The 13,823-nt window shown below is 30.9% G+C and overlaps 1 protein-coding gene across 1 annotated transcript in view; it reads left to right on the top strand.

Moving 5' to 3' along the window:
* Pik3ca (phosphatidylinositol-4,5-bisphosphate 3-kinase catalytic subunit alpha) overlaps positions 1-13,823 on the top strand; it is an 80,097-nt gene that overhangs the window by 58,854 nt on the left and 7,420 nt on the right. The window contains exons 10-20 of the mRNA XM_078043686.1: positions 1,120-1,244; positions 2,167-2,248; positions 2,564-2,728; positions 2,938-3,041; positions 4,156-4,327; positions 6,791-6,897; positions 7,402-7,523; positions 8,963-9,041; positions 12,813-12,983; positions 13,421-13,538; positions 13,652-13,803. Coding sequence (XP_077899812.1) covers positions 1,120-1,244; positions 2,167-2,248; positions 2,564-2,728; positions 2,938-3,041; positions 4,156-4,327; positions 6,791-6,897; positions 7,402-7,523; positions 8,963-9,041; positions 12,813-12,983; positions 13,421-13,538; positions 13,652-13,803 — 1,397 coding nt within the window. The remainder of the gene's footprint in view (positions 1-1,119; positions 1,245-2,166; positions 2,249-2,563; positions 2,729-2,937; positions 3,042-4,155; positions 4,328-6,790; positions 6,898-7,401; positions 7,524-8,962; positions 9,042-12,812; positions 12,984-13,420; positions 13,539-13,651; positions 13,804-13,823) is intronic.

The following is a 13,823-nucleotide window of genomic DNA, read 5'->3' on the forward strand; positions in this document are numbered from 1 at the left end:
GTTCTTCTGTCAAACCATTCCTCTTTCCCTCCTTGGGGCCTTTGCACTGTTTCCTCCATCTGCAATTGTCTTCCTGATCAAAAGTGGACAGTTTCTTTTTGTCATTTGAATCACATATCAAATATTATGTTCTATTTGAAATACACAGTCAACAGTAGCTACTCTGTAATTCTGTTATATAACTCGGCATACTTACATCAAGTATACAGTATTTTTTCTTTTCTATTTATTTGATTTCCCACTTGAATGGAAGCTCTGTTAGTGCAGGGTCTTTTACTGTTTTGTAACTCCAGCAGCAAGAACAGGACAAATCACATAGTACATATTTAGTAAATGCTTGTTGAATAAATATGTGCAAATAGCATTTTTTCACACTGTTGAATAAACCAACAAGGTAAATACATAAAAAGCCATGTATCATGAATTTCTGCTTTCATTTGTAGCTTTGGAATTTACTGTGGAGTGTATATTTGTTTTGAGCAATATACTAATGATATGTATTCATAATTATTAATTATCCAGTTAATATATTTTTATGTAAAGGAAACAAATACGTTACTTGGAATTATACAAAAAGTTACATTATTTTCTTTCCTGACATTCATTGTCCAGTATTTTAAGGGGGTATTTCATCTCCCTTTTTCTCTTACTTATTTTTACTTTTTATATTTGAAAGCTTTGCAGCAATTAAGGGTATGCTCAGGCAAGAAACATAAAAAAAAAGTTTACATTTTTATTTTATTATTATACGGTTTCTTATTCTTTTTTACCAGAAATATTAGATTAGTTCATCAAATGCTACTAAGAGACCTCATCAGGAAAAAGGCTGAATGGTTCACTACTATACCCTAGTATTCCATTTTGGTCTTCATTACTAACTTTGGCAGTTATTGTTCTGTGATTGGTGGTAATTTTAACCATGTTAAGTGACTGCATTTGTTCCACAAATACTGTCTTAGATTGGTTCTTCCCTGTTGCTGAAAATGCCGTGTTTGGGGAGAAGAAATTTTTAGCAGTTAATAAGCAGTGGAAAGTTTATTGAAAATTAATTTGCTTTTGGGGGGGATCATTAATGAATAAAGCAAAGAAAATCATCTAAGATATTGCTTTATTTTACAGAGTAACAGACTAGCTAGAGACAATGAATTAAGAGAAAATGACAAAGAACAACTCCGAGCAATTTGTACACGAGATCCTCTATCTGAAATCACTGAACAAGAGAAAGATTTTCTATGGAGCCACAGGTAAACATTAAGATGGAGTTTCTCTGGTTTTTTTTTTTTTCTTTTATTACAGAAGACAGGACTGACTTTGGTTGATCTTGCTATATTTTTATCATACTTAGTACAAAATAAAGCATATATAATTTTTTTATGATTTTGAATTTTTTTAAACTTATGGGTAAACATATTGTACTTACAGAAAAACATGCTATGTTAATACTTATTGTGGACTTTGAAGGCTTTTAAAACTTAAAAAATTCTTTATTGGCTCTGGAAATTGAACAAGGCCCTATATATGCTAAGCATGTATTCTACTACTCAACTAACTCCTCAGGGCATTTTTTAAACTTTTAACTGACTTTCCTAGGGGTGTTTAAAATTCAAGAAAGAAAATAGTTGTGATTTAGTTGGTGTAGATATTATGATTTTCAGGAATTTACTTTTCATTATTTTTTTTCTTGAAGTCCTCAAAGTAATAGTGTAATACCTTATTTTCATGTAGGCAGAAATTACCTTGCTACATGTAAGTGACGTTGGTTTATTTAACTGAAGCAGTTGCAGTGAATTTCTGCAGAAACTACATTAAAACATATTTTTTCTAGTAACCTCAACAGGAGTGGTAACTCTGTGATTCAAGTTGTATAAGTAGGTGAATATGAGTGATCTAAAGAGTGATAACACATATACTTAATTTTTCTTAAATGTCAGCTAAATGTAAGTACTATCTCATTTGGATTTCCTTTTGTCTTTGCCATTTTTATCATGTCTAAGTATGTAAGTAAATATGTATACAATTATCATGTTAAACACTAGTTTCTTTTGATTTTAAAAAGGTATAGTAGTAATAATAAGTTTGGAACTTAAAGATTGAAGAATTAGACACCTAGGCCTTTTGAATAACATGGAAGAACTTTTTTTTATTTTGTTTTGTTTTTCCCAACAGACACTATTGCGTAACTATACCTGAAATTCTACCCAAATTGCTTCTGTCTGTTAAATGGAATTCCAGAGATGAAGTAGCCCAGGTAAATGCATATTTGAGGTTATTAAATAAATGTTGCACAAAATTGGTACATTACTCAAATTGTTTTCTTTCAAAAAAACTACATAAATTTAAGAGATGAAATGGACAATTGGTTAATTATGGTATATAGTGGAGAAAAAAACACTATTCACATTATTTTCACAAATAAAACTTGTTAGAACTGAAAATTTTAAGCAAGTTTTAAGGTTTTTTATCTAAATGAACCCTAAAATCAACGACTAGATAGTGTTGAAGAAAGTTTATTCACAATTATCCTTACTTTTAAATTATGATATATTGTCTTTCTCATACACAGATGTACTGCTTAGTAAAAGATTGGCCTCCAATCAAGCCTGAACAGGCAATGGAGCTTCTGGATTGTAATTACCCAGATCCTATGGTTCGAGGTTTTGCTGTTCGATGCTTAGAAAAATATTTAACAGACGACAAACTTTCTCAGTACCTGATTCAGCTAGTACAGGTAAAATAATGTAAAATAGAAAATAATGTTTTATTCTAAAACTATGCAATTTCCAAAATTACTGTATCAACTAGTTTTATGCTTTTAAAACAAATTCATTTTATTACCAATAGTATGTACTTTGTTTCTAAAATTTTTTCTTTAAATCCAGCTATGCAGAAACAGACCCTGATTCATTTGAGTTTTTGTTTGTTCTTTTAATTAACTAGGTCCTGAAATATGAGCAATATTTGGATAACCTGCTTGTGAGATTTTTACTCAAGAAAGCATTGACAAATCAAAGGATTGGGCACTTTTTCTTTTGGCACTTAAAGTAAGTCAGATTATTTCTCCACTGAATTCTTTCACTGTTTGTTACTTGTTTTCTATATATTTATATATTATATATCTAATAGATATATAAATATGTATTACTAATGCACTTTTAGTTTTGGGTAGAATCATTTTCTATACTGAAAATGTATTACAGCAGTAATGAACTCCTCAACCTTTTCTCTTTGTAATTAAACAGTAAAAGTAAAAACTGAATTTTTTACATGAATGAAAGCTAAAATATTTTATAAGGTTTTGATTCTACTTTAAGTAAAATTTGCTAGATGCATATTATTGTTTCTATAGGTTTCGCTCTATTATAGATTAAAATATTCCAAAATAAATAAAAATCTTAACTTGGAATTCAGAACAATAATGTCAGAATCCCATGTTTCTTACTAGAATATAAGGTTAATTAAGAATAACAGGGCTGGGTTTGCGGCTCAGTGGTAGAGTGCTCGCCTAGCACATGCAAGGACCTGGGTTCAATCCTCAGCACCACATAAAAATAAGTAAATAAAATAAAAGTTACTTTGTCCAACTACAACTAAAAAATTGTTAAAAATTTAAAAATATTTTTGTAAAAGGCAGTGTATTTTGTATTCAAAGTTAGAGGTCATGAGCCATATTCTTTTAAATAAACTTAAATCTATGTCTAATGTGATTTTTTTAAATGTTCGAATAAAAAAATGGGACCAAGACACTAGGTTAGAAATAACTTAAATTTTGAGACAGTGTAGAAAAGTGTGAATTATGTGCCAGAAAAGTCAAAGTACTCACTGAACTCTTGTATTTTGTTATTTCTGATCATTTTATTATTTTTTTTTGTTCAATTTCTTTTTTGTGTTTTTGTGTCTTTTGCTGAGATTGGTGAATGAAAAGTAGTTTAAAATAAACCTAAAAAATGGTTGTTTATTAAATGACATGTTCAGGAACTACCTGAAACTTGATTATATTTTTAAATGATAAGATTTTAAATCATTTTATTATGAGTAGGATTGTAACATTTATTGGACTTACAAAATGGGTTTCCTTATTTTTGAAGTTTATATATACTAATTTAATGCACACACATATATGTACATATATATAATTTTTTTTCATTCTTCTTTTAGATCTGAGATGCACAATAAAACAGTTAGTCAGAGGTTTGGCCTGCTTTTAGAGTCCTACTGTCGTGCCTGTGGGATGTATTTGAAGCACCTGAATAGGCAAGTTGAGGCTATGGAAAAGCTCATTAACTTAACTGACATTCTCAAACAAGAAAAAAAGGATGAAACACAAAAGGTGTGTGATTTTAATTTGTTTTTGAAACTGAAATTTTCATTGCAATGTGTTAGGGTGGTTCAGAAACTTAGTGCATCTGTAGATTATGGTTCTTGGCATCAATCCAACTAGGATTTAAATCCAGATTCCACTCTCTCTCTGCTATGTAATGTTAAATAATTTTACATACATTATTTAGGCTCCTAAGATTTCATTTTGCTCATCTGTAAAATGGGAGTATTACTTTTGAATCATAAGGTTATTGTGAGAACTAAACTATATGCTCTATGCAGAGTACCCATTATAGTTCCTAGAACCTGAGGTGCCCAATAAATGTAAGTCCCTCTTTTTTCCTTCTTTTCTTTTTATATATTCCTACGTATTTAAAATTATTCTTTCCTTATTCTTCCATTTACTATCTTAAAAATGACTCTGAAAATGAGTGGAAAGAAGTGAGTTTTGGCATTTTTAAGTTTTAAATGGACTCAAAGCTGCTCAGCAAATATGTCACATACACTAATCATCTGCACCCTGGCTTAGTGTAGCTAAGGAATATGAAATGAAAAGGTTTTTCATGACCTTTTCCTATTCTCTATTCTTTGTTCAATCTAATCTATCACATCCTGCAGTGAAAAGTGAAATCATTCTTCACCTCTAGCGAAGTTGGGGTTGGAGTTGGGTTAATCCCCTTTATTAGCAAGTCCCCAAAGGGCAGAGAACGTAAATGAATGGGTTTTTCCAATATCTTCATCAGTATTACTGGAAGGAGAAAACAATTTTAAAAGAAAGTTGCTGTATTAAAAGCTACTATATTAATCTAAATATCATGTAGCATATAACTTAATTGGTTTTGTTGAAGTTCTGGTATATAAGTTCAAATATTAGTATATTAGAAAATAATTGTACTATTTCTGATGCTGCAATTTATAGATGAGGGACTGGACTGATTTGTAAGTACAAAATATATTTATACATTGTAACTGAGCTAAGAGGAAAGAAAATAGGTTTTAGATATATTTATAAATACAGGCATTTATTTTGTACTAGAGTTTTCTTATCAAAAATTGGTAATGATACAATAGCTTAGAAACAAGAAATTCATTACCTTATATCATTATTGCCTTAAATGAGTTTGTAATAAGTAACTAAAATTGCAGTTCCAGAAATAAAATAGTTTCAAAATAGCAATGAGTGATAAGGTGTGGGAAACACAGTGCTAGCAATAGAGTTGGCAGTGATGGAAAAAGAAATATCTTTACATCAGCAGTAGCTGTCTATTTTGTGTTGAATAGATTTTCCAGCTATTTACGTATACATAGTAAGAAGGAAAAAACTTTAAAATTGCAGCATGAAAATTAATTTATTATGAATTCCTAGCTCCTAACATCTTTTTTCTAGCACACACTTAATGTTTTTTATATAAAATATATTTAAATGTAAAATTATTGGAATTAAAACAAAGTTGCTGCTGGGCTGGGGATGTGGCTCAAGCAATAGCGCGCTCGCCTGGCATGCGTGCGGCCCGGGTTCGATCCTCAGCACCACATACAAACTACGATGTTGTGTCCGCCGAAAACTAAAATAAATAAATAAGTAAATATTTAAAAATTCTCTCTCTCTCTCTCTCTCTCTCTCTCTCTCTCTCTTCCCCCCCCCTCTCTCTCTCTCTCTCTCTCTCACTCTCTCTTTAAAAAATAAATAAATAAATAAAACAAAGTTGCTGATTAATCTGTTAGATGAAGGCTTCCTGAAATAAAATGCCATGTATTACATAATAACTGAGCAGTTTGTACTCTGGGTTGAAAGGATTAAGAAATGATATTTCTTTCTAGTTACATACTAGAACCTGAGTATAGTGAGACTCCACGTAGCAAAAGTTTTTACAACTTCAAGTTTGTTTTAGCATCACTAGACCTTTTTTCACCCAACAGAGAGCATGAATGTAATGTTTTCTGAAAAGCCTAAAAGAAAGAATATTAAGCTAAGGTAGCATGGTCTCCTCCTCTAGAAGAAAGGGCAGCAGATTTTTTTTTTTCTTAAAGGGCCAGATAATAAGTATTTTAGATTTTGCAAGCCACGTGGTCTGGTCTTAACTATTCAACTCTGCTATTCCAGTGTGAGGGCAGCTGATGTGTGATGAATGGGCATGGCTATATTCTAATGCAATTTGATTTACAAAATGTGGCAGCTGATCTGTAGGCAGTGGTTGACTATGCTCTGGAGCCAAAGCATCGCCACTGTCACATACAGAGTTCATCCTCTCAAGGGAAGGGTGCAAGTGCTGCCACTCTTTTCTCTCTCCCTGAGTTACACTACTCTGTGTCATAGAAATCCTTTTCATTATAATGAAGCCAGTCCAGAGCATGGATTCAAAGACTATACAATACCGAATTTTCAGTGTATAGAAGAGATTAGAAGTTAGTTTCACCTTTACAACTTAGTTTCTAAATTTGATTATGCTTTTTTTTTTTTTTTTTTGGTCAGGTACAGATGAAGTTTTTAGTTGAGCAAATGAGGCAACCAGATTTCATGGATGCTCTACAAGGCTTTCTGTCTCCTTTAAACCCTGCTCATCAACTAGGAAATCTCCGGTAAGATACTTTGTTGGAAGTTTTATTGATATATTTGAATAAGTACTTTCTGGATAAAATTTTGAGAAAAGTCAAAATGTCCCATAAAATAAGAATGTCCAATTATATACTCTTCCTTTCCCATTTCCTACCCTGAAAAATAGAAATAGTAAAATTATCTTAAATTAGAACTGCATTTTTTTAGAATAAACTTTTACTACTTTAATAATAAAGTTCAAGACCACCTTCTATGGTTAGAATTTCTGGTATCATAGTTAAGAAATTGAATGTAATATCTGTAAAATAAATGTCTCCCTGTATTGGTTGAAAATTCATAATTACATAAACATTTAAAAGTATTTTTCTTTGTATGTCTTAGGAATTACTTCATAATTAAAACTTAAGAAATTTTAAATTTTTTATATTTCAAAAAGTTATACTAGATACATCTTTTAAAGTAAATTTGAGAGAAAAAAGAATAATGAAGCTAAGGTGTACTAGTAAAGTGTTTTAATGATTTCAAAGGCTTGAGGAGTGTCGAATTATGTCCTCTGCAAAAAGGCCACTGTGGTTGAATTGGGAGAACCCAGACATCATGTCGGAGTTACTGTTTCAGAACAATGAGATCATCTTTAAAAATGGAGATGGTAAGGAAAAGTATTAATGAGTTTATGATATATGAATTTAGGTATCTTTTTATGCAAAGTATTTATGAACCACGAAAACTATTTTTCAGATACACATGTGATAAAATATAGAATATTGAGCAGATCTTCTAACTTTCATAATATATATAAAGAAGTTCAGGAAACGTGACCTCAAGTATGATAATTTGATGTGCAGATGACTTAGAACATAGGGAAACAGATGCAGGCAGATGCTTTTTCTCAGCTCCCTTTTTCTGCCTAAAGGTGGATCCTTCAAAAGGAACTCATTGGTCATGAATCTTATCAACCAATGAAGATCATCTGGAGGTTGATCCCTACTAAGTATGTGTAAACATTAAAAAAGAAGTAGTAGTTTTGCTCCACTAGATAGGTTTTCTTGTTAATGATTATATATGTCTAGAGGAGCTAAAAATGGCTTGCCTAACCTTTCTACATTCCTGCACTAGGCTTCAAATTAAATCAACATAAAACAGATTAACAAGAAAAAATATTTAGTTATGTATACCATTACACAAAATATGAACTTGAAAAGGAATCGGATGGATGAAACTTATGAGCATCCTGAGCAACAAAAAGGAATAGGAGGTTGGGGTGTCCACACAGTTATGGGAGGGTAGGAAAGCAAAGGTATTATGAATAAAGGTTGTCTTGATAGGCTGATAAAAAAATATCTCTGTTAAAAAAAAAAAAAGTAATTTCAGAATAACCCTCAGAAGAACAGGTGGTAGTCTATCCAGGCTTGTTGTCAACCTCTAGTTGTTTCCCTGGTTGAGGTGGCATTTTTTGAACCCCTTTAGAATCAAAAGTCCTGAAATCATTTTGGCATTTGCTGAACCATCATTTGAATGAATGGTGTGAGCGTCCATTTATTAAATGACAATTCTATGTGGCAGTCCCAGGGATTATAGCAGTAAGCAAAACAGAGTCCCTGCCCTTTTAGAGTTTACAGTCTTAACAGAAAAAAGGGACATTGATAATAAATAATTACAAAAATAAAATAGCAACCATGGTACAAAGAAAAAATGTAGTCTGCTAAGAATATAAAGAATGTCCCTAATTATGTAGAAAATAGGCTGTAGGGGGAAATGGAAAGATTATAAAGGGCTTTGCATTGTGAAATACAATTCAGTGGTGAATTCTGTTATCTCAGTACTTTAATGTAAACATGTTCATGTTTAAGGATTTGCAAAAATATTTTAAATATGTTTAAGATTTTTGTGAAATATGTGCTCACTTATTCTGTTATACAGATATGATAATGCAGGTACTTTGGAAGTGGGTTAAAGAATCAAAATATTGCTGTCTTATAAATTATTTTGAAAAGTAAATGTAGCTCTTTGTTTTCCATGTGAAAACAATGTAATACCCTCATTTCTACTGATAGTTTTAAGTGGTGAAACATATAATTTGAATTTCAGATTTACGGCAAGATATGCTAACACTTCAAATTATTCGCATTATGGAAAACATCTGGCAAAATCAAGGTCTTGATCTTCGGTAAGTAATCAGTAAGATAACCTGTATGTTAACTTGGGGAAAATACTAATAAATATTAATAATAGAACTATGTATACACATACATATGTAGTAGTAATTAATGGGTTGATTATGCTTTGGTACTTTTGTTTGTCCTCTTACATGACTTAGACAAACTGATGATATTTCAGCAAAGTAAGAACCATTTCTAATAAAGCTAGTAAAGACTCTGCAGTTGTCCCTGGAAGGTCATAATTATGAAAAGGAAATAGGTGACACAAAAGCCCCCTGTTTTTATTCAGAAGTTGAGTTTAAATTTTCTAATCTTGAATCAGTTTTTCAACAAAGTTTTTGAAACCGACTAAAGTTTTTACCAGTTTATTGGTTTCTGTCCAACTTTCCACAATTATCAGATTATCTCCAAATTTTGTCATGCTTCATAAAGTGGGCATGAACCAAGTCTAGCTATAGCAACATGATAGATGAGATAGAAATAGCCAGTAATTCCAAATGAGGGCTTGTATATCTCTAATAGATAAGAGTAGCTAGTAAATAAAAGAGTATAAGTAACAAATAATAGTAATACCCTTTTATTTGCAAAAAAGAAAGTGGACATTTCAAGTAACCTGCTGAGGCACAAAATTAAGTCATCAATTTTGACTCTTAACTCTTTTTTTTTTTTAACTTTCTAGTTCTTTTTAGTTATAAGTGACAATATAATCCATTTTGATACAATTATACAAGCAGGGAATATATTTTATTCTATTTAGAGTTCCATTCTTATGGATGTATGTGCTGGTGGGATTTACTGATTCATTGCTTTCCTTTCCAAAGATAATTAATGTTATATGAATCACATTTCCTTTTTGATAATAATTTCCTGTGTCATGAAAGATGCCACCAGTACCACAGCTCTCAGTAACAAAGAGTATAAAAAGAATGCAGAACTTCAAAGAGTAAAGGATCTAAGTAAATATACCTGGTAATTATCACACTTAATTGTAAATTAATAGTTGCAAGAAAAGAAATTATAGTTATTTAAAATATGAAGGAGTTTTCATTTATAATATTTTCTGAATACTTAAATTTTTATTTGAAGTTTAATTTTAGTTAAAATTTACTTAATTTAAGTAAAATAGCATTTTTACTTGGCAGTATAATTCAGATTTAGGTTTCTTATCACTCTGTTTTTCATATAGCAAGAATTATAGGATAATTTTTTTTTTGTTTCCTTACATCTTAGTGTGTCTCTTTTTTTTTTAATTTTTTATTTTTTTATTGGTTGTTCACAACATTACAAAGCTCTTGACATATCATATTTCATACATTAGATTGAAGTGGGTTATGAACTCCCAATTTTACCCCAAATGCAGATTGCAGAATCACGTCAGTTACACATCCACAATTTACATAATGCCCACTTATAGGATAATTTGTCTCATTTAAACTATGAGCATGTTCAACGGTAATAAAATAAAAACATGAAATAAGATAAAATGTGCTGGAGTACAACCTTGAAAAAAAGTCCGTATTTACCAGGGCAGGTAGAAAAAAAGATTCCATAGAGAAGTGGTCAAAGGGTACCAGAATAAATGATTCATAGTTCCCAAAAGAAGGAAGAGATTGACAAACCATTTGCAGTGCCATGTACTCCAAGGATTTAGAAAACAAGGACTAAGGAAAAAAAAAAAAACTGGATTTAATGACTTATGGTTAGCTTTAAGAAGAGTTTACAGTAGAACGGTAGACCTAGAAGCTAGGTGACAGGAATTAAAGTGAGAAAATGAAAATAAGTGTAGACTATTTTAGGAAGTTAAAAAAAGAAAAAGGAGGAAGAGACAATAGCTTTATGAGACCAGCAAAGCAAAGAAAACCATACTTTGATACTTTATGTAACAATTTGTATGCTTTTTTCATTATTGTTTTTAAGCCTTCATGTCTTTACCCTTGACTACATGTATTTATTATTTGATATTCTTTTTCTCTGCTTAATATTTGCTATAATAAAACAGGAAGTACCCAAAAAGCACCACTGCAACATGGCAAAATGATAGTTATATCAAGGAAACACATTTGTGGGATTGAGCTGTGAACTAAACTAAACTACTAGCTCCTTTTTCTTGGAATACTATTTTAATTAAAAGAAATAATGATAAAAAAAAACTGGTTATTCAGACATGAGTATTTGGCAAACATTTTCTTGAAAATGAACAATATGTGGCTATCTCTTCAAATAAACCAACTATGACAATATTTATTGCCAAGGATAAAATTTGAGCTTTCAGTCACCAATTAGAATTTTGGAAAACTCAATATTCACCACTGAACTTAATTTGTCCTCAAATTTAAAAACTTTTAATTGAAAGTCTGTGATAATATTAACAATTATGAGTTTTTAGTATGGTATAATGAAAAATACCAACATTTAGAAGATGTACATAACTCATTAAATTAATATCTTCCAAATGACCATTGCAGGATACCCATTAAAAGCAAGATAAACAAATCAGTTTCAATGAAGCAGTATGAAAAGTTTGTTGATCTGTCTCAGATTCCGTATTGCAACTTGAGACACTATCTTGTGCCCAGTTTTAGAATAGTCTCTAAGAAAAATATCTGCTATTATCTGAGAAGACTATGACAATCTCCTTTTTTCAACTACCTATTTGTATGATGCCAGATTTTCTTTACGTACCTGAATTAAAATACCTTACCTAGGTTGGTTACGGAAGCATGTGTGAAAATATGGCTGTCTATAAAACCAGACATTAAAAATTTTTGAAGACATATATTGCTCTTTTCACTATTTTTTTTTTTTTAATATGGAGGGAGATGTTTGGGTTTGTGGGATTTTAGTTTCCGATTTGTTTTTTTGCTACTAGGATTGAATGTAGGGGTACTTAATCACTGACCCATATCCCCAGCTCCCTACACCCCCCCACTTTTTTTTCCTAATGTATGTATGTATGTATTTTTTGAGACTGGTGTCACTAAGTTGCTGAGGGCCTCACTAAGTTGCTGAGGCTGGCTTTGAATTGCCATCCTCATACCTCAGCCTTCCCAGCCCATGGGATTGCAACACTGTACCTGGCAATACAGGGTTTTTTGTTTCATAAAAGATATTATTTATATTGACACATGATGGTTTGTTTTTAGATTAATTAATAAAATGTGGTCAGTTTTTTTGATCATTTCTCATATGGAATATTTTCTCTCCTGCCCCGATAAATACATTCTTAAGATTTTACTCCAATTATTCTCTTATTTTATGTTTTTTTTTATCACTGTTGAGCATGCTTGTAGTTTAAAGAATCCTAATGGTTTGATTTTAAATGAAATTAATAAATGCTTTTATTTTTATTTTGTTTTAATTTCTAATATCAAAGACGTAAACCTCATAAATAAAAGTTCCTTGGGGTCCCCAGTGATTTTTACAAGTATAATGGAGTCCTGAGACAAAAACATGGGAACTGCTGCCCTAAAGCTTTACTTAAATGGAAATTAAACATCATTAAGTTTATCCATATTTTAAAGTCATAAATGTTTATATTTTATTGCTATAATTTCTGAGTAATGTTTTTCTGATACTACAAGTAAGTGCTTTCTCAATTGAAGTCTGTAGTAAATAATTATATAATTTTGTGGATTTTCTAGAAATATGTTTTTTTAAAAAAAAAACCTTTGACAGTATAATTCAAATTTACAAATGGAATATTCATGATTTGTCATATTAAAATATTTGCTATACTAAATTTCCATTATTTAATTGTAAATGTGTTTCTCTTTTTTCAGAATGTTACCTTATGGTTGTCTGTCAATTGGTGACTGTGTAGGACTTATTGAGGTGGTAAGAAATTCTCACACTATCATGCAAATTCAATGCAAAGGTGGCCTGAAAGGCGCACTGCAGTTCAACAGCCACACACTACATCAGTGGCTCAAAGATAAGAACAAAGGAGAAATGTGAGTGTTTTTATTCCTTTTTACTGTGTTAAGTAAATTTTTGTTAGATGAGTCTCTTAATGATTGAATATATTCCTCTGAGTTAAACCAGAAGAAACAATTATACTTATTTCAGGTAAAAATATGCTCAACTTTTGAAATATTTGTGGGTTTTTGGGGCTTAAATGATCAGACTGCTTATAATTTGATAAAATTATGTACATTCAACTAATGACATAAGTATTTTTTTCACTATGGTAGGAATTATGCTTTGATAAGCAACATCTAGAAATTTCCGTAGAAACTCTTGAAAACTTCACATTTTCAAAATTTCTTAGTATTTCTTCCTTAATGTCAGTGATTGTTTCGTTGTTTAGATAAAAATTTCATATTTTCCGTTTGGCCTTGATCACTTTGTTTTCCACACCACTCCTGAGGTGTTTATCTCTTCTATATAGATATGATGCAGCCATAGACCTGTTTACACGTTCATGTGCTGGATATTGTGTGGCTACCTTCATTTTGGGAATTGGAGATCGGCACAATAGTAACATCATGGTGAAAGATGATGGACAAGTAATGACTTTTTCTTTTTAAAATATTTTGATGTTCTTAAGCTAAATTTATTAATTCAAGATATTGTATTTCTGCATGTGTTGACCTATAACATAATTTCTTATTTTTGAAAGCTGTTTCATATAGATTTTGGACACTTTTTGGATCACAAGAAGAAAAAATTTGGTTATAAACGAGAACGTGTACCCTTCGTTTTGACACAAGATTTCTTAATTGTGATTAGTAAAGGAGCTCAAGAATGTACAAAGACCAGAGAATTTGAGAGGTAAGCTCAAGAAATTAAAA

Source organism: Ictidomys tridecemlineatus, chromosome 3 (genome assembly GCF_052094955.1).
Source record: "Ictidomys tridecemlineatus isolate mIctTri1 chromosome 3, mIctTri1.hap1, whole genome shotgun sequence".
Classification (NCBI taxonomy): domain Eukaryota; kingdom Metazoa; phylum Chordata; class Mammalia; order Rodentia; family Sciuridae; genus Ictidomys; species Ictidomys tridecemlineatus.